A 22,078-nucleotide genomic window follows, 5' to 3' on the forward strand; every position below is an offset into this window, starting at 1 on the left:
GGTGTTACCATTTAGTGGTCAATTGTACGGAATATGTACTTCACTGTGCAACCTACTAATAAAAGTCTCAATCAATCAATCAAAACACATAGAATCATCATACTGCTGTGATTATATGCATCAAGTGTTCATTCAAGGCTAAGGCAAAATATCGAGATATATATCGTGTATCGCAATATGGTCTTAAAATATCGCAATATTAAAAAAAGGCCATATCGCCCAGCCCTAGTTCAATGATGCCATTTCTGTTTGTCATGTATAATTTTGTCTATTTTGTGTTTATCCTTGAATAAACAGGTCAGTTTCTTGTTACCAACCATTGTGTATTATTCAAACTCCCCTAATTCAGCTGGCTAGTTGTTATCAAGAGTACTAAAACCCTTTTCAACATGATTCTGACAACTAAGTAGGCTAAATCACTTTAAACTTTAATACATGCTCGGATAGGCCAGTATCGATATCAGATCGGAAATGCAAAAACAATATCGGTATCGGATCGGAAGTGCAAAAACCTGGATCGGGACATCCCTACTACATTTACTCCGTTACATCTACTTGAGTAACTTTTGGGATAAATTGTACTTCTAAGAGTAGTTTTAATGCAACATACTTTTACTTGAGTATATTTATAGAGAAGAAACACTACTTTTACTCCGCTTCATTTATCTACATTCAGCTCGCTACTGATTTTTATCAATCTGTTAATGCACGCTTTGTTTGTTTTGGTTTGTCAGACAGACCTTCAAAGTAGGATCTATCGCATGCCTGCGTTTCACCAATCAAACAGAGCCAGGCGGTCACATGATTAACAAGCTTAAGCTTACATGAACTCAACGTCAAATTTGAGGAAGCACATGGCGTTAAGTAACGTTAGTAGATATTTTGGCTGTCAGCGTAGGCTGATGTTAGCTTCCCTGCTATGAATCACTGTCAAATGTACATCGTGTGGGGATATTTATTAACGCACTGCAGCCTCATAGACAGACAAAGACACACACACGCATAGAAACACCAATCAGAAGTGCACAGTGTGTTCCCAGATGCAGCCCACACCTATCAGTTTACGGTTTGCGTAAAGGCTAACTTGTTATTTTCCTTTGTAATCTCTGCCTACTGAGCCTATGGTGCTGTTAAGTTATTGTGGCTCAACTTGCCTTATTTTTTTTATGTTAATGTATTATATAATAAAAATTATTGTTTTAGTTGCATAAGAGATATTCCTGGCTCTGAATTTGCTCATTGCTAATTTTATGTTTTTGTGCATTATTTGTTGCCGTCATCATTAAACGAACAATTTACTCATCAGTTACTCAGTACTTGAATAGTTTTTTCACAACAAACTTTTTACTTTTACTCAAGTAAATATTTGGGTGACTACTCCTTACTTTTACTTGAGTAATAAATCTGTAAAGTAACAGTACTCTTACTTGAGTACAATTTCTGGCTACTCTACCCACCTCTGCTGGCGACTTCTCTGGTGTTATTGGGACATTTTGAAACTAACATGGAAGCTTTAAAGAAGCCAGTGCTTTATTCATACTTGCCAACCCTCCCGGATTTTCCGGGAGACTCCCGAAATTCAGCGCCTCTCCCGAAAACCTCCCGGGACAAATTTTCTCCCGAAAATCTCCCGAAATTCAGGCGGCGCTGGAAGCCACGCCCCCTCCAGCTCCATGCGGACCTGAGTGACGTCAGGTGCGCAACACCACGTAAAGCGTTGGCCAACCAAAAAGTAACCCCGGTACGCTATAGCCAACATTCACCAGGAGATGGCAACAGACAAACATAGATAACTCTATTACATTATTCCCCTTTTAGAAATGTATAGAAGTTACTCAAAATAAATAAACAACCCAACCAAAAAATGCAGCAGCTCAATTAAAAAACTGTACTTAAGCCACATTCTTTTTTTTTTTTTTTAGTACTGATCTCTTAACCCTCATTTGTAAAAAAAATAACATGCTTATTATACAAACAGTATTTGTACACCTTTAACACAGATTTTTATACTGTCTTCAGAGATTCAGTTTTTTTGGTGGTACTCGGAACCTTTCTGGGTACCTGCGAAAGGGTGTTCAGCATGGTTAGAAAAATAGTGACAGAGAATAGAACCAGGATGGACAATTCAACCCTTAACTCAACAATGAGTAGATGAGTGTGTATATGTGTAAATAAATGAACACTGAAATTCAAGTACCGGTATTTCTTTTATATATATATATATATATATATATATATATAATAAAATAAATATATATACAGCTAGAATTCACTGAAAGTCAAGTATTTCTTATATATATGAAATACTTGACTTGGTGAATTCTAGCTGTAAATATACTCCTCCCCTCTTAGCCCCGCCCCCAACCACGCCCCACCCCGACCACACCCCACCTCCTGAAATCGGAGGTCTCAAGGTTGGCAAGTATGGCTTTGATTTTCAAGATTTGCTTAGTTTGTGGCTCAATGGGTCTTCTGCTGCATCCATAAAAATGACACGCCCAGGCAATATGACAAATTATGCAAATGAGATGCCACATCACACTTTGAACTCAAAGCCACACATAGATTGCAGTCTTGAGGGAACTATGGATGACAGGAAAACACATTCATTTTTCAAATACTGACTTTCTAGTCGAGACATTTTTATTTTGCATAAATATCACCAGTCATCGAGCTCATGATGCAAAACATACTTCATATTCTTGGCAACAATCTCTCAAATCACTGGTACAAGTCAAAAAGCATAACAATTCTCACACTGACACATTTTTCAAAATAAAATCACAACAGCGTGTGTGAATGACGTCACGAGCCAAAATACCTAATACACAGCAGTTACATTTTAGCAAGTATTTTTCCTTTTTTTACGGTTTTGTCGGTAGTTTGCAGCAACATTAGGTAGTCTATAAAATGCATTTGACTCAATTCGGGCTTTGGTATACTGTTTCATAAGCTTGTGCTGGATTTAATGACTTGACGGCATGATGTCCATGTCAGCCAGCTTAATTTTGCAAGGTTGCATTCTGCACAAAATATTGTAGTTAAGATCAGACGCACGGTTCAACTCTCACAAGAAAAGTTAACATACAAAAACGATACGCAACATTAAGACACGCCTTTGCACATGCTGTGGACAGACAAAACTAGATGTGCGAGACGATTAAATGCTTTATTTTGTAGAGGGGACTTGGTCTTTTACTTTCTGTTTCAAGTTTTAGGTCCAATCGATACGGCCCAGTCCTTTTTATGAATGGATCAACTAAGGCAACATGTAGATGAGATCATTTTAGTGCGAGTGCACCGGAAAATGCTAAGCCAACAAAATGGTAATTTGCATGGCATTAGTACGCTAATTTAAAGTGGATGTGTTGTAACACGAGCCAAGATGACAAATCTGCTTGAATTGAAAAGATCAGCCCAAAGCAGTGATTTAAGAACAGGACACTCGGACCATTCTGAGGACAAAACAGCATATTTGTACCCACCGAAATTAACCAATAAAATACACAAAAAATGTTCCTCTCAGATTGAAATGGCACAAATACCAGTCCCTTACCCCACTAATAGAAACACAGGTGCGAGTACGGAAATGCGGACATTAAAACAAACGCATGGTAGGTAGTGTTTTGCAGTCAAATGTGCATGCATTGTAGTTTTGTAAGCCATGCTACCTTGTCTGCAGTGCACCCTGGGGGATTTGTTTTCCCTGTACCATAGCGAGATGCATCTAGAGAGGTAGATGGTATTTGCTCTATGTTCTGTTTGTGCATTGTGTCCTACCCTGATGTCTACCACTCAATCCAACTACACATGGGGGGAAAAAGAAGCAAGCGGTTCTAAAAGCAATAACGATATGTTCCTAGGTGGCGATTACGCCACAGTGCTGAATGTGTGTGTGTGTGTGTGTGTGTGTGTGTGTGGACCTAAACATCAACAGTGCAGAGAGGTTCACTCCCTGGCTGGGCAGACTCCATGATGGTCATCTTGGGTTTCTTCCTGGTTTCCTCCTGTTACACAAACAGCATAGAACCTTACAAGAGACTGAAGGTGCTGCAAGACCCGATGGTACATTGCAAAAACTGAAATCTAAGTAAGATGAAACATCTCAAATAAGGGTGATATCTGCTTATTTTCTGTCTGATAAGATAATTATTCTCACTAAGCAAATTTTATGTTAGAGTGTTTTACTTGTTTTAAGTGTCATCCATCCATCTTCTTCCGCTTATCCGAGGTCGGGTCGCGGGGGCAGCAGCTTAAGCAGGGAAGCCCAGACTTCCCTCTCCCCAGCCACTTCGTCCAGCTCCTCCCGGGGGATCCCGAGGCGTTCCCAGGCCAGCCGGGAGAGATAGTCTTCCCAGCGTGTCCTGGGTCTTCCCCATGGCCTCCTACCGGTCGGACGTGCCCTAAACACCTTCCTAGGGAGGCGTTCGGGTGGCATCCTGACCAGATGCCCGAACCACCTCATCTGGCTCCTCTCGATGTGGAGGAGCAGCGGCTTTACTTTGAGCTCCCTCCGAATGACAGAGCTTCTCACCCTATCTCTAAGGGAGAGCCCCGCCACCCGGCGGAGGAAACTCATTTCGGCCGCTTGTACCCGTGATCTTGTCCTTTCGGTCATGACCCAAAGCTCATGACCATAGGTGAGGATGGGAACGTAGATCGACCGGTAAATCGAGAGCTTTGCCTTCCGGCTCAGCTCCTTCTTCACCACAACGGATCGATACAGCGTCCGCATTACTGAAGACGCCGCACCGATCCGCCTGTCGATCTCACGATCCACTCTTCCCCCACTCGTGAACAAGACTCCGAGGTACTTGAACTCCTCCACTGGGGGCAAGATCTCCTCCCCAACCCGGAGATGGCACTCCACCCTTTTCCGGGAGAGAACCATGGACTCGGACTTGGAGGTGCTGATTCCCATCCCAGTCGCTTCACACTCGGCTGAGAACCGATCCAGTGAGAGCTGAAGATCTTGGCCTGAAGATCTCTGAGCTGCCACCTTACCGTGGTAGAGGAGTTTGCGTGTCCCAATGATCCTAGGAGCTATGTTGTCCGGGGGTTTCTATGCCCCCTGGTAGGATCTCCCAAGGCAAACTGGTCCTAGGTGAGGGATCAGACAAAGAGCAGCTCGAAGACCTCTATGAAGAACACTAACAAAGGACCCAGATTTCCTTTGCCCGGACGCGGGTCACCGGGGCCCCCCTCTGGAGCCAGGCCCGGAGGTGGGGCACGATGGCGAACGCCTGGTCTCCATGGGGCCCGGCCGGGCACAGCCCGAAGAGGCAACGTGGGTCCCCCCTCCAATGGGCTCACCACCCATAGCAGGGGCCATAGAGGTCGGGTGCAGTGTGAGCTGGGCGGCAGCTGAGGGCAGGGCACTTGGCGGTCCGAACCTAGGCTACATAAGCTGGCTCTTGGGACGTGGAACGTCACCTCGCTGGGGGGGGAAGGAGCCTGAGCTAGTGCGTGAGGTGGAGAAGTTCCGGCTAGATATAGTCGGACTCACTTCGACGCACAGCAAGGGCTCTGGAACCACTTCTCTTGTTTTAAGTGTCTTGGTCCTAAATGATCTCAGTAAGATATTCCAGCTTGTTGCTGAGATTTGATGACCTATATTGAGTAAAACATGCTTGAAACTAGAATATCAAGTGTTGCAAAGCTGTGTCATCAACACTCACAAGTATAAAACTACTTTATTTCTTATTTCAAGCATAAAAAAAAAAAATCATGACTTTGACACAATTGTGTCTTATAATTAAAACAGATGACAGCCAAATTGACTTTGCTGTTTTATTTTCAATGAAACAATAGAAAATACGTACAGTTGGCACAGTGGCCTAGTGGTTAGAGTGTCCCTGAGATCGGTAGGTTGTGTGTTCAAACCCTGGCCGAGTCATACCAAAGACTATAAAAATGGGAGCCATTACCTCCCTGCTTGGCACTCAGCATCAAAGGTTGGAATTGGGGGTTAAATCACCAAAAATGATTCCTGGGCGTGGCCACCGCTGCTGCCCACTGCTCCCCTCACCTCCCAGGGGTTGAACAAGGGGATGGGTCAAATGCAGAGGACAAATTTCACCACACCTAGTGTGTGTGTGACAATCATTGGTACTTTAACAGTACAGTAAACTGACAGTTAATATTTAAACATTTCAAACAATTTTGAACAGAAATAGTTCATGCACATTCAGATAAATTCCTCAAAATTACAATTAAAACAATATTGGCCGAGGGCCGGGCTGTATATATGCGCACTAATTGACTGAAAGAGCACGCACTTGGCGTGATGATGTCATGTTATCCATGGAAAAATGCATTTTTAGACAATATGATTTGCCTGAGCGGCTAGGAGACCCCGAGAGTAACAAGCGCTTGCCTTGTTGCCTTTCCATTAAGAACAATAAATTACTTTTTAATATAAGTTTGCTGGTTTCAAGAAAATAGCATTTACTTCATTTAAGAATATTTTTCAACATATTGAGGAAAAAGGTCTCTTTTTTGTTTTCTACCAAGAAAAGTGCACTTGTTATTAGTGAGAATATACTTATTTTAAGCTATTTTGGAGTTCATTGAGGTTAGCTAATTTTACTTGTTTTAGAAAGTCTTGACAAGCCAAATTTTCTTGTTCTATTGGCAGATAATTTTGCTTAGTTCAAATAAAATACCCCTCATTTCTGTATTTTTTTCTTCTTGTTTTTGAGCACTGACTTTTTGCAGTGTACACACGGCCAGGATCGTTTTGTCAACCTGTAAACTTACGAGATCGCCCGTCTTTCTGAAGAAAAGCTATGATGAATACATTTCTTGTGAATGAAAACTCTTACCCACTTAGAATTCAAACTGTACTGTGAATACTTAATCGAATGCAACTACTTACCCGGTGTGCAGCCAGTTTCCTCATCTCTTCTTGCAGTTTGTTCAAAATATGAAGGTTTGGCTTGTTCTTTTTGGCAAACTGCTGCAGCTCAATCACACTTTTGTCAGAGCTCTCCTGTAGAATGAACAGTTTTAGCAACGTAAGCAATAGACTTAAAAAAACTATAGAACCTAGGCCGGGGTTCTGCAACCCGCGGCTCTTGAGCTTTTTCGAAAATTTATAAAAATAGAAAAAGATTGGGGGAAAAATATATTTTTGGTTTTAACATGGTTTCTTTAGAACAGGAGTCGGCAACCCAAAATGTTAAAAGAGTCATATTGGACCACAAATACAAAAAAGTAATCGGTCTGGAGCCGCACAAAATTAAAAGACTTATATAAGTGTTATAATTATGGCAACTCATGATGTACCGGTAAGTGACTAATTAGCTATATTGGCCTACTATCAAAAATGTCTATGTGTCGCAGGCTGACGCAAATCTTTGTTGACAGAAATGTTGAAATGTAATATTTATTCTACACATTTTTACAACATTGGAAAACATTAGTAAAACTTCTCAGAGGGTGAGATAACTCCTGGAAATGACTTAGAATGGCCAAAGGTATAGATGTGTGTGTCCAAGTTAAAGGAAACAACATCTCTAGAGGACCTGCATAAGAGACACTGCAACAGGAGAGCAAACAGCATCCTCAAGGACTCATCCCACCCAGGTCACCACTGGCTTGAACTCTTGCCCTCAGGGAGGCGTTATAAGACCATCAAAGCAAGGACAAATAGACTGAAAAACAGTTTCTATAACTCTGCACTTACCTGAACACTCACCACTTTATTACTTGCTTACCTCTGATAAAGATCTACTGTGCAACGGTTTTTTATCATTTTATTATGTTTTTAAATTGTTTTATTATTGTTGTTGTCTTAACACGTTTAAGTTATCACAAAAACTTTGTGTTACATTGAGTGCCCGGCGAGAAGCAAAAACATGTCTTTGAACCTACCAAGAAGAAGGCTTGTAAAACTCCACTGTGTAGGGGGGGAAGCAAAATAAAGGTGTTCTGTTTTTTTTTCATGTATTGTAATTAACAGAAAGATATTGTCTGATCCAAGAACTACAAAAGCGAAGAGGAAGCAGGACCAGACCACTTCTTTTTTTTATACTCTTTTACGAACCTCTTTTTTTAACTCATTTACGACCTCTTTTTTAACCGACCTTTTCTTTTGAACTGTTTTGTAATCAAAGGTGATGGCTGTTTACGACCCCGTCCCTTGGGAAGCAACTGTTGCCATGTGGTCAGGGAAAGTCCAAATAAAAGAAGGAGGCGTGCAATCTTTTGGCAGAGTGTGGTGAGACACTGCACAAGGGTACAATGTCCAGATGTTTCTCCTCAAATTGAGCCAAATTGAATTCTGTTTAATTCTTTGCTTCTTGTCTTGTTTAATAGATGTCATCAGTGTTTGCACCTGACACCTACCATAGGAAGCTCTATATTGAATAATTTCATTAGATTAAGACAATGCATATTCACATATGAGCAAAAGCCTCACAGTAAATATGCCAAAATTAGCAACAGCTAGAATTAATGTTTCATCTGTTCAGATTTTTTTCTTCTTCTACAAAGTCCAATTTATATCTGTTCTAAAAAGAACCCACTTTATTCAAAACATAACTTTGTTGAGTAAGAAGTAGTGTATGCAGTGTAGTTTTTGCCAGCAAAACTTGTTTTGAATTATGTTAATTGGTTTCTTTAAAAAAAGTAGGGGGAGGAGGGGAAATCAGAAGAAAAAAATTGTAAATTGAATTTCTCGTGAGAAAATCAGATTTTATTTTCAGGCCATATCACCCAGGTCTAGTGGAACCTCGATTTACAAACCTCTCATTTTATGAGCCACATACAAATAGGCTTTGTCGTGCGACCATTTAATCACAGCCATTGTGTGCTTTTTAAGTGTTTATAGCCTTTTCACAAATTGTTTCTAGTTTTGATAGCTCAAAATCGGTCAAAAGAAAGCAACGGGCAAGCCAAGTGTGGTTTGAAACATTCCTAAAGTATCCACAGCGCCATGTATGCTCCCCCTTTCTTTCACTGCACACCACGCAAATTAACCATGGTTAAATGGATTACATTTTGTATTGCTCATCATTGTAGCAAATTGGCTGTTAAAGTTAAGGAGTTTTGTGATTTCAAACTGAGTGCACCACAGGGATAGTGACAGTGTGAGTGCGTGTCTGCAAAGCGGCTGCTAACGAGGACAGTTCAGCCAGTTGTTGTCGAGGCTTTTAATAAATACTATGGACAACTGATCATTACCATCTGGTTATGTTTGTTTGATGTACCAGAGTTTCCCTTACATGTAATCAACTGTGGCTTCAATACGAAAACTTCTCTATTTACGAACACAGTTCAAGAAACAATTACGGTTGTGATTGGAGATTGATTAAAACTAAAAGTGGGCGTGTACCTTCTTGACCATCTTGTTGCTTTCGCGGCCATACATTCGCAGCAGTGAGCCCCAGTTCTTCACATGAGGATGAAGCATCTGCAAAATCTTCTGTGAGGCCAACTGTTTACCAACCCTCTTGTTCTTGCCTGAGTAAAAAGAAGAATCATTTCTGTTACACTTTTTTAAAAAAAACAGAAAAGAAAGAAGAATAGTTAATCTGAGGCTGAGTTGACTTGAAACAGTTTAATGTTGCACTTTTTATATGTAGAAGAAAAGTTTTGTCATTTTATTTAATCTGAGCAACAACTTGAGGCAGTTTAATGTTGATTAACGTGGACCCCGACTTAAACAAGTTGAAAAACGTATTGGGGTGTTACCATTTAGTGGTCAATTGTACGGAATATGTACTGTACTGTGCAATCTACTAATAAAAATCTCAATCAATCAATCAAAAAAAGCACTTTATATGTAGAAAGGTTTTGTTAAGAAACCAATTCTGAGCCTTATCTTATTTAGTTTTTATTTTCTATATGTTGACCACATTAACCCTGGCAATGGACCCTGTGTGTAAATGTATGGTATGCCATTGTTTACAAATTTGGTAAATAAATAACCAAAAAATGTATATTTTGTTGTTTTCTTACTGTACCAAAAATGAACCGAACCGTGCTCTCTAAACCGAGGTACGTACCGAACCGAAATTTTTGTATACCGTTACACCCCTAGGATCAATAGATGAGGGGTTGATGATGCCTCGTATTTTCCGCACTATTAGCCGCACCTAAAAACCACAAATTTACTCAAAAGCTGACAGTGCGGCTTTTAACCCGGTGTGCTTTATATATGGATTAATATTACGATTCATTTTCATAAAGTTTCGATCTCGCAACTTCGGTAAACAGCCGCCATCTTTTTTCCCGGTAGAACAGGAAGCGCTTCTTCTTCTACGCAAGCAACCGCCAAGGTAAGCACCCGCCCCCATAGAACAGGAAGCGCTTCTTCTTCTACTGTAAGCAACCACCCGCCCGCGTAGAAGAAGAAAAAGCGCACGGATATACCGTACGTTTCATTTCCTTTGTGTGTTTACATCTGTAAAGACCACAAAATGGCTCCTACTAAGCGTCAGGGATCCGGTTCATGAAAAGACGCAATCTCTCCATCCGCACACGGATTACTATTTCACAGCAACTGATATTCCTGTGAACCGCACTGTGGATACAACGGGAGCACGTACGGTGAATATTCGCACCACAGGGTGGTTCTAGCTTGCCATGCTAATGGCCAGAAACTTCCACCCATGGTGATATTCAAAAGGAAGACCTTGCCAAAAGAGACCTTTCCAGCCGGCGTCATCATAAAAGCTAACTCGAAGGGATGGATGAAGAAAAGATGAGCGAGTGGTTAAGGTAAGTTTAAGTTTACGCGAAGAGGCCGGGTGGCTTTTTTCACGCAGCTCTGTCCATGTTGATATACGTATGTTTGTGATTGCACATTTGCGTACATTTTGGGAGTGAACAGAGTTGTTAGAACGCTGGTTTTTAATATATTATTAAAGTTTGACTGACCTATCTGACTGTTTTTTTGACATTCCTTTAGCGCAGTTAGATGCGGCTTACAACACGGGGCGGCTTATAGGTGGACAAAGTTTTGAAATATGCCGTTCATTGAAGGCGCGGCTTTTAACCCAGGGCGCCTTATGGTGCGGAAAATACGGTAATGACAGATGAGGCTCTGACTCCCTGTTGTAAGGTTTACTCACTTCTGTTGCCAGATTTTAAACAATATTGACACGTGTTGAGTTATTTTTAGAGGAAGGTAAACCTATACCATGTTATGAGCTGTACACAAACTACTCCAAGTCAGTGGTTCTCAAACTTTTTCACCAAGTACCAGCTCAGAAAAAAATGGTCTCTCCAAGTACCACTATAATGACTAACATTAAAATACAGTAGCATAGTAGAATTAGTCTAAATATTCAGTAAAAAAGTCATTTTAAAATAGTGGGGCTGGCCCCCCTGTGGAGAATCACTGCTCAAAGTTACATACAACTTTTATTGTACTGTCATTTCTGTGAGGTACTGTATGCAAAGTTTTTGCTTGCAAAATGTAAAGGGCAGGCAACTACTTACACCAACCACGCACAGTATGCTTCCCACAAGTCATCACATATTCACTCTTCTGATTCTTCCCCGGAATCACCTCAAATTTAATGCTGGTATCTCCCATTCCATGATTTCTGCAGATATAGAAAATGGTTCAGAGTAGATGACAAAAAAGACAAATTATGTCATTCTTTTAAATGTGTTAAGTGCTGATTTCAACCTGTCCAACAATGATTTGCTTTTAAAATGTGTTGTTTTCAGTTTCTTAACTCTTGAATGTCTTGGTATTTTACCTTTTAAGGCACTCATGAAGAATCTGATATGGCGAAAGGAGCCCCGCTTTGTTGGTCAGCTCGTACACTCTCGAGTCTTCTATACTGATATGGTTAAAATACTGTGGGGAAGATCACACAATGTTACTGTTGTTATTTCTGATAAGACAAATGTATCTTTACACAGCAACAGCCACTGGCTCCCTCCAGTGTATATGCGGTTTATTTAAAGGGCAACATTATAACAATTTCAGAAGGGTTAAAACCATTAAAAATCAGTTCCCAGTGGCTTATTTTATTTTTCGAAGTTTTTTTCAAAATTTTACCCATCACGCAATATCCCTAAAAAAAAGCTTCAAAGTGCCTGATTTTAACCATCGTTATATACACCCGTCCATTTTCCTGTGACGTCACATAGTGATGCCAACACAAACAAACATGGCGCATAGAACAGCAAGCTATAGCGACATTAGCTCGGATTCAGACTCGGATTTCAGCGGCTTAAGCGATTCAGCAGATTACGCATGTATTGAAACGGATGGTTGTAGTGTGGAGGCAGGTAGCGAAAACGAAATTGAAGAAGAAACTGAAGCTATTGAGCCATATCGGTTTGAACCGTATGCAAGCGAAACCGACGAAAACGACACGACAGCCACCGACACGGGAGAAAGCGAGGACGAATTCGGCGATCGCCTTCTAACCAACGATTGGTATGTGTTTGTTTGGCATTAAAGGAAACTAACAACTATGAACTAGGTTTACAGCATATGAAATACATTTGGCAACAACATGCACTTTGAGAGTACAGACAGCCCAATTTTCATCAATTAATATATTCTGTAGACATACCCTCATCCGCGCTCTTTTCCTGAAAGCTGATCTGTCCAGTTTTGGAGTTGATGTCAGCAGGCCAGGGAAGCTAGGGTCGATAGGGGGTTTAGCTCGCTCGTCTGCGGGAACAAACTGCCGCTATTGCTTGCCGTGCTACCGAGGCCCTTTGTCCCTGAATTGCTCACACACTCCGGCAGATTCAATGGGGGTCTGGCGGAAGATTTCTTTGACTTTATCGTTGGAAATGCATCTGCTTTGAGTGTCGCAGGATATCCACACATTCTTGCCATCTCTGTCGTAGCATAGCTTTCGTCGGTAAAGTGTGCGGAACAAACGTCCAATTTCTTGCCACTTTCGCATCTTTGGGCCACTGGTGCAACTTGAATCCGTCCCTGTTCGTGTTGTTACACCCTCCGACAACACACCGACGAGGCATGATGTCTCCACGGTACGGAAAACAGTCGAAAAAACGAGAAATAACAGAGCTGATTTGACTCGGTGTTTGAGAAAATGGCGGATTGCTTCCCGATGTGCTCCGAGAGTGAATAATAGAAAGGCGTTTAATTCGCCAAAATTCACCCATTTAGAGTTCGGAAATCGGTTAAAAAAATATATGGTCTTTTTTCTGCAAACATCAAGGTATATATTGACGCTTACATAGGTCTGGTGATAATGTTCCCCTTTAAGTGTTGAAGAAAAGATACAGAAGAAGCCAAAGTACCTCTAGTTCATCTGCCTCTGCAGGCTTTTCCTCAGAAGTCTGCTTCACAAAGTCCGGGATAAGAATTTCCAGTGTGGCTCTTGCTGCAGTTTACATGAAATTACAGGTCAGGGATGTCAAAAGCCATATATAATCCCCCTACTGTGATGTTTCATTGTATGTCATTGTGATAAGAGTTCAGTGAAAATTACCAGCTTTATTCTTGGCAAGTTTTTTACTACTTGCAGTGCCTGTGCCGTAAGTGACTCCGTCTATAATGACTGACGCACCAAAGGGTTCACTTGGGTTCTCTGCAATGGACAAAAACACACTCAGATGAAAATAGAATTAAGGAAAAGAGGTGTAGGGGCTTAAAATAATTAATTTATCTCAAGACAAAGCTTACCACATTCAAAGAAGTTGTAAACAGGACGAACTTTTAGGACACGCTGCATATATTCATGCAGGATGCAAACTTCAGACTTCCCATTGGGATTGATGACAAATTCTGAAGACAGAATTTTACAGAATGAGGTCAATTGTCAAGATTAGTTGCACTGCATTATTGTCTAATTTAATTATGAAGAGTATGAACAATCTTAAGTCATTTTCAATACAAAAGAAGATAACCAACAGGAAAAACTATTGTAATCATGATTAGGGATGTGCCGATCGATCTGCCAATTTTTGTTAAAAAGATATGTGATTGGTAGGGGTGTAACGGTACACAAAAATTTCGGTTCGGCATGTACCTCGGTTTAAAGGTCACGGTTCGGTTCATTTTCGGTACAGTAAGAAAACAAAATATACATTTTTGGGTTATTTATTTACCAAATTTGCAAAATCTTCCACCAAAAATATTTTTCTTAGTGGAATATTTGATGTGTAGTAATGGGAACCTTGGATAGGTCAATAATTCACATTGATTTTGATTCAATATTATGTTTTGAGCAATGACAGTTTGAAAGAAAAAAAACAACAACTTTGTTTTATTAGTCAACATTGCAACTTTTTCTAAATTACATTTCACCTTTAAGCTTTTTTATTTCACTTTTGTTATGTTTTTGTTTATTTTAGTAGTATTTTTAGAATGTGCCATGGGCCTTTAAAACATTAGCTGTGGGCTGCAAATGGCCTCCGGGGCACACTTTTGACACCCCTGCTATAGATAATAAAAAATTAAATGTGATAAATCTATGGATAAAAAGCAGAGCCTGGCGACGCATGCGCGTTTATCATAACTCTCTCTCTCTCTCTGTCTCTGCCCCTCCCTCACCAATGCTGCTTCGCGCACAATTTGTTTCGTTTTTAACCCCTTCTTAACCCTGAACGTACATTGAAAATACACGCAACCCTCAGTAAAAATGCCGGACATTTGAGGCATTTAAGAAACTCCGCCCTGACAGCTCCGCAAAAGAGGACATGTCCGGTGAAAAGAAAAGTCTATCGTAGCGCCGTCGCTGCTAGTATGCCGGGTGTTGTGCCTCGGTGTGCATTGTTTACACAACGTACGTTACGCTACTTAATATGTCCGTGTGGAAATTCGTTCGGTACACCTCCGAACCGAACCGGAACCCCGTACCGAAACGGTTCAATACAAATACACGTATCGTCACACCCCTAGTGATTGGCTATTGCCAATGTTTCTCTTTTAATGCCGATCACAAATAAACACAAACAATCCCGTCTGACTGACACTGACTTTGGTCCCCCGGCTGACAAGTGGCCAGCAGCTAATTGTGTGTCTTCATACACAGTGTGGAGACGCTCCCTAAATGAGTCATTATCACCTCCAATACAACAAATAAACTGCATTTTCTAGTTTCTTTAGTTACAAACCGAGCAACCTAAGAGCAGGCATGCTAATAGCTAGGCTAGCTTGAAACAACACAAAATACTTGGTGTTTATTAAACTTTAAGAAGTCCCGGTGGAATTCTCACACTATTAACTACCGTATTTTTCGGACTATAAGTTTTTTTTCATAGTTTGGCCGGGGGTGCGACTTATACCGTATTTTTCGGAGTATAAGTCGCACCTGCCGAAAATGCATAAAAAAGAAAGAAAAAACATATATAAATCGCACTGGAGCCCGGCCAAACTATGAAAAAAACTGCGACTTATAGTCCGAAAAATACGGTACTCAGGAGCGACTTATGTGTGAAATTATTAACACATTAGCGTGAAATACCAAATAATATTATTTCATTCATTCACGTAAGAGACTAGACGTATAAGATTTCATGGGATTTAGCGATTAGGAGTGACAGATTGTTTGGTAAACGTATAGCATGTTCTATATGTTATAGTTATTTGAATGACTCTTACCATAATATGTTACGTTACCATACCAGTTGGTTATTTATGCCTCATATAACGTACACTTATTCAGCCTGTTGTTCACTATTCTTTATTTATTTTAAATTGCCTTTCAAATGGCTATTCTTGGTGTTGGCTTTTATCAAATAAATTTCCCCAAAAAATGCGACTTATATAAGTTTTTTTCCTTCTTTATTATGCATTTTCGGCCGGTGCGACTTATACTCCGGAGCGGCTTATACCCCGAAAAATACGGTAGATCCACTCGACATCCATTGCACTGGTCGCCCAGGGGTGGGGGTCCCCACATCTGCGGTCCCCTCCAAGGTTTCTCATTGTCATCCCATTGGGTTGAGTTTTTCCTTGCCCTGATGTGGGATCTGAGCCGAGGATGTCGTTGTGGCTTGCGCAGCCCTTTGAGACACTCGTGATTAAGGGCTATATAAATAAACTTTGATTGAACCATGTTACAGCAGAAAGTAAGTAGCTATTACTGGAAAATGAACAAGTATATTAAGAGTGAGAGAGAAGATAATATACCGTATTTTCCGCACTATTAGCCGCACCTAAAAACCACAAATTTACTCAAAAGCTGACAGTGCGGCTTTTAACCTGGTGCGCTTTATATATGGATTAATATTAAGATTCATTTTCATAAAGTTTCGGTCTCGCAACTACGGTAAACAGCCGCCATCTTTTTTCCCCGTAGAAGAGGAAGTGCTTCTTCTTCTACGCAAGCAACCGCCAAGGTAAGCACCCGCCCCCATAGAACAGGAAGCGCTTCTTCTTCTACTGTAAGCAACCACCCGCCCCCGTAGAAGAAGAAGAAGCGCGCGGATATTACGTTTCATTTCCTTTGTGTGTTTACATCTGTAAAGACCACAAAATGGCTCCTACTAAGCGACAGGTTTCCGGTTCATGAAAAGACGCAATCTCTCCATCCGCACACGGACTACTATTTCACAGCAACTGCCTAAAGACTTTCAAGAAAAGCTGGCTACTTTCCGTGCATATTGTAAAAACAAGATAGCTGAAAAAAAGATCCGGCCAGAGAACATTATAAACATGGACGAGGTTCCACTGACTTTTGATATTCCTGTGAACCGCACTGTGGATACAACGGGAGCACGTACGGTGAATATTCGCACCACAGGGAATGAGAAGTCGTCCTTCACTGTGGTTCTAGCTTGCCATGCTAATGGCCAGAAACTTCCACCCATGGTGATATTCAAAAGGAAGACCTTGCCAAAAGAGACCTTTCCAGCCGGCGTCATCATAAAAGCTAACTCGAAGGGATGGATGGATGAAGAAAAGATGAGCGAGTGGTTAAGGGAAGTTTACGCGAAGAGGCCGGGTGGCTTTTTTCACGCAGCTCCGTCCATGTTGATATACGACTCCATGCGCGCCCACATCACGCTGGTTTTTAATATATTATTAAAGTTTGACTGACCTATCTGACTGTTTTTTTGACATTCCCTTTAGCGCAGTTAGATGCGGCTTACAACACGGGGCGGCTTATGGTGCGGAAAATACGGTAACTTTAGCTGTGTCAGCATTGTCACAGTCAGTACAACACACGTAAGAAGGCGGATCAATCCATAAATTGGTAGTGTCGATAACCAGGGCAGTATCAGTATATCATGGATAACAAAGTTATTAGATTTTTTTTCTCCCCTCAGTATTTTTGTTGTTTTTTGTTCGTGTTTACATCCATCCATCCATCTTCTTCCGCTTATCCGAGGTCTGGTCGCGGGGGCAGCAGCCTAAGCAGGTAAGCCCAGACTTCTCTCTACCCAGCCACTTCGTCCAGCTCCTGCCGGGGGATCCCGAGGCGTTCCCAGTCCAGCCGAGAGACAGTCTTCTCAACGTGTCCTGGGTCTTCCCCGTGGCCTCCTACCAGTCGAACGTGCCCGAAACACCTGACTAGGGAGGCGTTCGAGTGGCATCCTGACCAGATGCCCGAACCACCTCATCTAGCTCCTCCCGGATGACAGAGCACCTCACCCTATCTCTAAGGGAGAGCCCCGCCACCCGGCGGAGGAAACTCATTTCGGCAAGGTTTACAAAATATGGGAGTATTTCCCTCAACACAGTACGACCAAAAGGGCAAAACCCAAAGGATTTAAATTAGTAAGTAATTCTTGATTATGTTAAGTTATTGTGTACTATTGCATACCTGCCAACTTTTGAAATCAGAAAAACCTAGTAGCCAGGGTCCAGGGGCCGCAGGCCCCGGTAGGTCCAGGACAAAGTCCTGGTGGGGTGTTCAGGCTTCGCCCCCCCGACGCAAAATGATTATTAGCATTCAGACAGGTTAAAATGTTGCTAAAACCATCACTTTTCTATCAGTCACAGTGACTTTTCAAAACAAAAATATTACAGCAAAAATCATATGGGTTGATTGACATGTTTATTCTGTAAGCTAACTTCAATAGTTTGAAATTATTTTGACAGTTAATGCCAGTTATCCTGTCAACCTTTCACAAGACTTCAATTTGTTAATTGAAAGTATAAACAATATAAACACTTTTTACAGTAAACAAATGGTAAAACAGTACTAAACAATTCCATTAAAAAAAAAATTGGTGTCATTATTAACTTTCTGTCCAAGCTTGTATAATCTACTGCCTTGTTCAATTGTAAAAAATATTCTGTGCCTAAAATTCACATTTCTATCACAATTATCATACTGTAAACATGGTAAGCTAACTTCATTAAAATTAATAGTCCTGTCAATAGCATGGAATTACAATTCAAATGTAGTTTTTTTGTAAGCCTTTCAAAAGAATTCAAAATATGAAAAATTAATGAAAATTAATTTAAGCCATCAGACACTTGAAAAGTGGCACATCACATCTCTAATGTAATCATTTGAACTTTTCAACAGAAATAGCACTGCAAAAATATTAAGGACATACTTCTGTATTTTGGTAGTTATGCTGTCAACATTTAACAAGATTTCTTCAACTTGGACTTGAAAGCATAAATAGTATAAACACTTTTAACAGTATAACAGTACTAAACAATTCCAATAGATAACATTGGTGTCATTACCTTTTTGTGGCTAAAATCCATATTGTATCGCTAGCAACGGCATTAGACTTGTGTTTTTTTGTCCCAACGTGGTCTTTTACATCGCTAATTCCTCCGTGTCCGATCGAAAAATCTTGTCTGCACAAGGTGCAATTTGCGTAGTTTTCACCCTTTTTGGAACGAATAATTATTCCCGGATAGGCTTTTGAATATTCTTTACGGAATGACTGCAGTTTTCTTTTCGGTTTAAGACTCGTTTGCGATTTTTCTCCGGCTGATTCCATGATCGTTCGCTCGTTTGGAAACAATGGCAACTGGTGCCTCGTGCTTGGCAGCGGTGCTATAAATAGCCTCGCGCATGGCATTCGGAATGGCTCGATAGGAAGTTACGGGAAGCAGTGTCGATTGTCATTGTTACGCGATTTCGTGAATAAAACTTAAATTTTTTTGTTTGTTTTTTAATTAATGAAAAACCGTATTTTTTATCACTGCAACCGTAACCCGGAATAGGTTGATGAAAACCGTACTAATTACGGGAAAACCGGAGTAGTTGGCAGGTATGCTATTGACTTTGACAATTGTATGTAATAAAAAAGATTAGGGAACTAGTTTAAATATTGTGTTGATATTGTTACACTGTAATAGCACTCATCTTAATTAAATGGATAAATGTATAGTTAACACATGTGATCAGTATTGGCCGATCTCACTCATGGATGATCGGTATCCGAATCTGCAGTATAAAACCCTGATCGGAACATCCCTAATTGTGATCATTAATGATAAAACACATTTTATATTTAACAGTATGTTGTATTTTACCTTTCTTAGTGGGGGCATCTTGGACTGACAGTGTGATGAGTTTCTGGTTTGCAGGCAGGATAGGCCTCTCCGACTCAGCCTGTTTCCTCTTCATGTCTCTGTTAAACTGTCGTCGCTCAGCCCATGTGCGGAACTTCTTCACGGTCACTTGTTCAAAGTCAAAGCACTTTACCAGGTACAGGCGAAAGTCTTCAAGTTCTGTTTGAAGGTTTTAAGACGTTAAACTCTGTGGTTAATTGAACACTAGCTTAGGTATAAGCTCTCAACCAAACACCATGGACACCTGTGTACTACATTTTTCACAGTTTTGCGAAAAAATGACTTTATATTGACTGTGTGCAGATTTGCAATTGAATCGTGCAGTAAAAGGTCTTACCTATTGACTCATCCTTGCACACCTCAACTTTTGCCCTGACTTGTCCTAAGGCTCCTTGGGCAATGTCCCATGGCAGGGCCTCTTTAGCAGGCTGGGTGTGGTTGGCGGTCACATCACAATCTAAGCCAGCATCAGCAAGACAGGGTGCAGGTGTATCAACCTGCACCCCGGCGGTGTTGTCGGGCTCCCCTGCAAGTTCTTCACCATTTGCCTCCGCGCTTGACTTTTTAAGAGATTCTTCAGCTCGAAGAGCCATCTCACCATTCAGTTCTTTCTCCTCTCGATCCTTCATGTTCTTATAGTGTAAGCAGGGGATGCTGCTGGTTGGAGGGTCATGTTTCTAGATTTTAAAAGAAGATTAAAGGCTGCACAAAATATCATACAAAAGCACACAAATATCCATTTCTGTAGATTGACTGCTATTTTAGTCTTTTATTTACCACATTGACAGGGAACCAGTAAAAAAAACACTAACCATACTAAAATAAATACATTTCTGATAAATATCCATCCATCCATCCACTTCCGCTTATCCGAGGTCGGGTCACGGGGGCAGCAGCTTAAGCAAGGAAGCCCAGACTTCGCTCTCCCCGGTCACTTTGTCCAGCTCCTCCCGGGAGATCCCGAGGCGTTCCCAGGCCAGCCGGGAGAGATAGTCTTCCCAGCGTGTCCTGGGTCTTCCCCGTGGCCTCCTACCGGTCGGACGTGCCCGAAACACCTTCCTAGGGAGGCGTTCGGGTGGCATCCTGACCAGATGCCCGAACCACCTCATCTGGCTCCTCTCGATGTGGAGGAGCAGCGGCTTTACTTTGAGCTCCCCCCGAATGACAGAGCTTCTCACCCTATCTCTAAGGGAGAGCCCCGCCACTCGGCGGAGGAAACTCATTTCGGCCGCTTGTACCCGTGATCTTGTCCTTTCGGTCATGACCCAAAGCTCATGACCATAGGTGAGGATGGGAACGTAGGTCGACCGGTAAATCGAGAGCTTTGCCTTCCGGCTCAGCTCCTTCTTCACCACAACGGATCGATACAGCGTCCGCATTACTGAAGACGCCGCACCGATCCGCCTGTCGATCTCACGATCCACTCTTCCCCCACTCGTGAACAAGACTCCGAGGTACTTGAACTCCTCCACTTGGGGCAAGATCTCCTCCCCAACCCGGAGATGGCACTCCACCCTTTTCCGGGAGAGAACCATGGACTCGGACTTGGAGGTGCTGATTCCCATCCCAGTCGCTTCACACTCGGCTGCGAACCGATCCAGTGAGAGCTGAAGATCTTGGCCGGAGGAAGCCATCAGGACCACATCATCTGCAAATAGCAGTGACCTAATCCTGCAGCCACCAAACCAGATCCCCTCAACGCCTTGACTGCGCCTAGAAATTCTGTCCATAAAGGTTATGAACAGAATCGGTGACAAAGGGCAGCCTTGGCGGAGTCCAACCCTCACTGGAAACGTGTCCGACTTACTGCCGGCAATGCGGACCAAGCTCTGACACTGATTATACAGGGAGCGAACTGCCACAATCAGACAGTCCGTTACCCCATACTCTCTGAGCACTCCCCACAGGACTTCCCGGGGTACACGGTCGAATGCCTTCTCCAAGTCCACAAAGCACATGTAGACTGGTTGGGCAAACTCCCATGCACCCTCAAGGACCCTGCCGAGAGTATAGAGCTGATAAATATTTGAAGTGAAAATCCAACTTTCAGTTTTAGTGTATCTGCTATTAGAGACATACAGCAGTTGAAATATCAGTAAAAACAGCCTAACATTTGGTTGAGGCAATGTTATCTACGTAGGTAACAATTACCTATTATTGACAGACTGATAACATCCGTATGCCAATTCTCACCCTTATGCTGCCAGTCCCAAGGAAGTAGGGCCTGGACCAAGTTACTACTCTGGTCTCTCTGTGCAGGTACACCGGAATGCCCGAGTTGTGGAATGTCATGATCCAGCCATCAGGAAGAGGCTCGGTGGGTGGACGTCCCCGACCTGTTTAAAAAAAGAAAGATAAAGTCAGGGAAGAAAGTAATGATTGGATTATTTAGCCATGTGTCACCCACGCTGTAACCTGTATCAATGAAACGGAGCATGGTAAATATATTTGCAGGAGTCTCCAACCTGTTGCCTGTGAAAGGACCCACAAATACAGAGCATCCGGAAAGTATTCACAGCATTTCACTTTTTCCACATTTTGTATGTTACAGCTTTATTCCAAAATCCATCCAGCCATCTTCTTCCGCTTATCCGAGGGCGGGTCGCGGGGGCAGCAGCTTAAGCAGGGAAGCTCAGACTTCCC

At 41.8% G+C, this 22,078-nt stretch overlaps 1 protein-coding gene across 1 annotated transcript in view; it reads right to left on the bottom strand.

Annotated features, from left to right (window-relative positions):
• Window positions 1–2,435: 2,435 nt before the first annotated feature.
• The window catches only part of LOC133623007 (microprocessor complex subunit DGCR8-like), a 33,830-nt gene continuing 14,187 nt past the window's right edge, over window positions 2,436–22,078 (bottom strand). The window contains exons 4-14 of the mRNA XM_061985893.2: window positions 21,629–21,771; window positions 19,773–20,112; window positions 19,397–19,594; window positions 13,631–13,732; window positions 13,437–13,535; window positions 13,246–13,328; window positions 11,715–11,815; window positions 11,449–11,555; window positions 9,338–9,465; window positions 6,878–6,991; window positions 2,436–4,007 (exon numbers count right to left, since the gene is read on the bottom strand). Coding sequence (XP_061841877.1) covers window positions 3,924–4,007; window positions 6,878–6,991; window positions 9,338–9,465; window positions 11,449–11,555; window positions 11,715–11,815; window positions 13,246–13,328; window positions 13,437–13,535; window positions 13,631–13,732; window positions 19,397–19,594; window positions 19,773–20,112; window positions 21,629–21,771 — 1,499 coding nt within the window. The 3' untranslated portion in view covers window positions 2,436–3,923. The remainder of the gene's footprint in view (window positions 4,008–6,877; window positions 6,992–9,337; window positions 9,466–11,448; window positions 11,556–11,714; window positions 11,816–13,245; window positions 13,329–13,436; window positions 13,536–13,630; window positions 13,733–19,396; window positions 19,595–19,772; window positions 20,113–21,628; window positions 21,772–22,078) is intronic.

This window comes from Nerophis lumbriciformis, linkage group LG12, assembly GCF_033978685.3.
Source record: "Nerophis lumbriciformis linkage group LG12, RoL_Nlum_v2.1, whole genome shotgun sequence".
In the NCBI taxonomy this organism is placed as follows: domain Eukaryota; kingdom Metazoa; phylum Chordata; class Actinopteri; order Syngnathiformes; family Syngnathidae; genus Nerophis; species Nerophis lumbriciformis.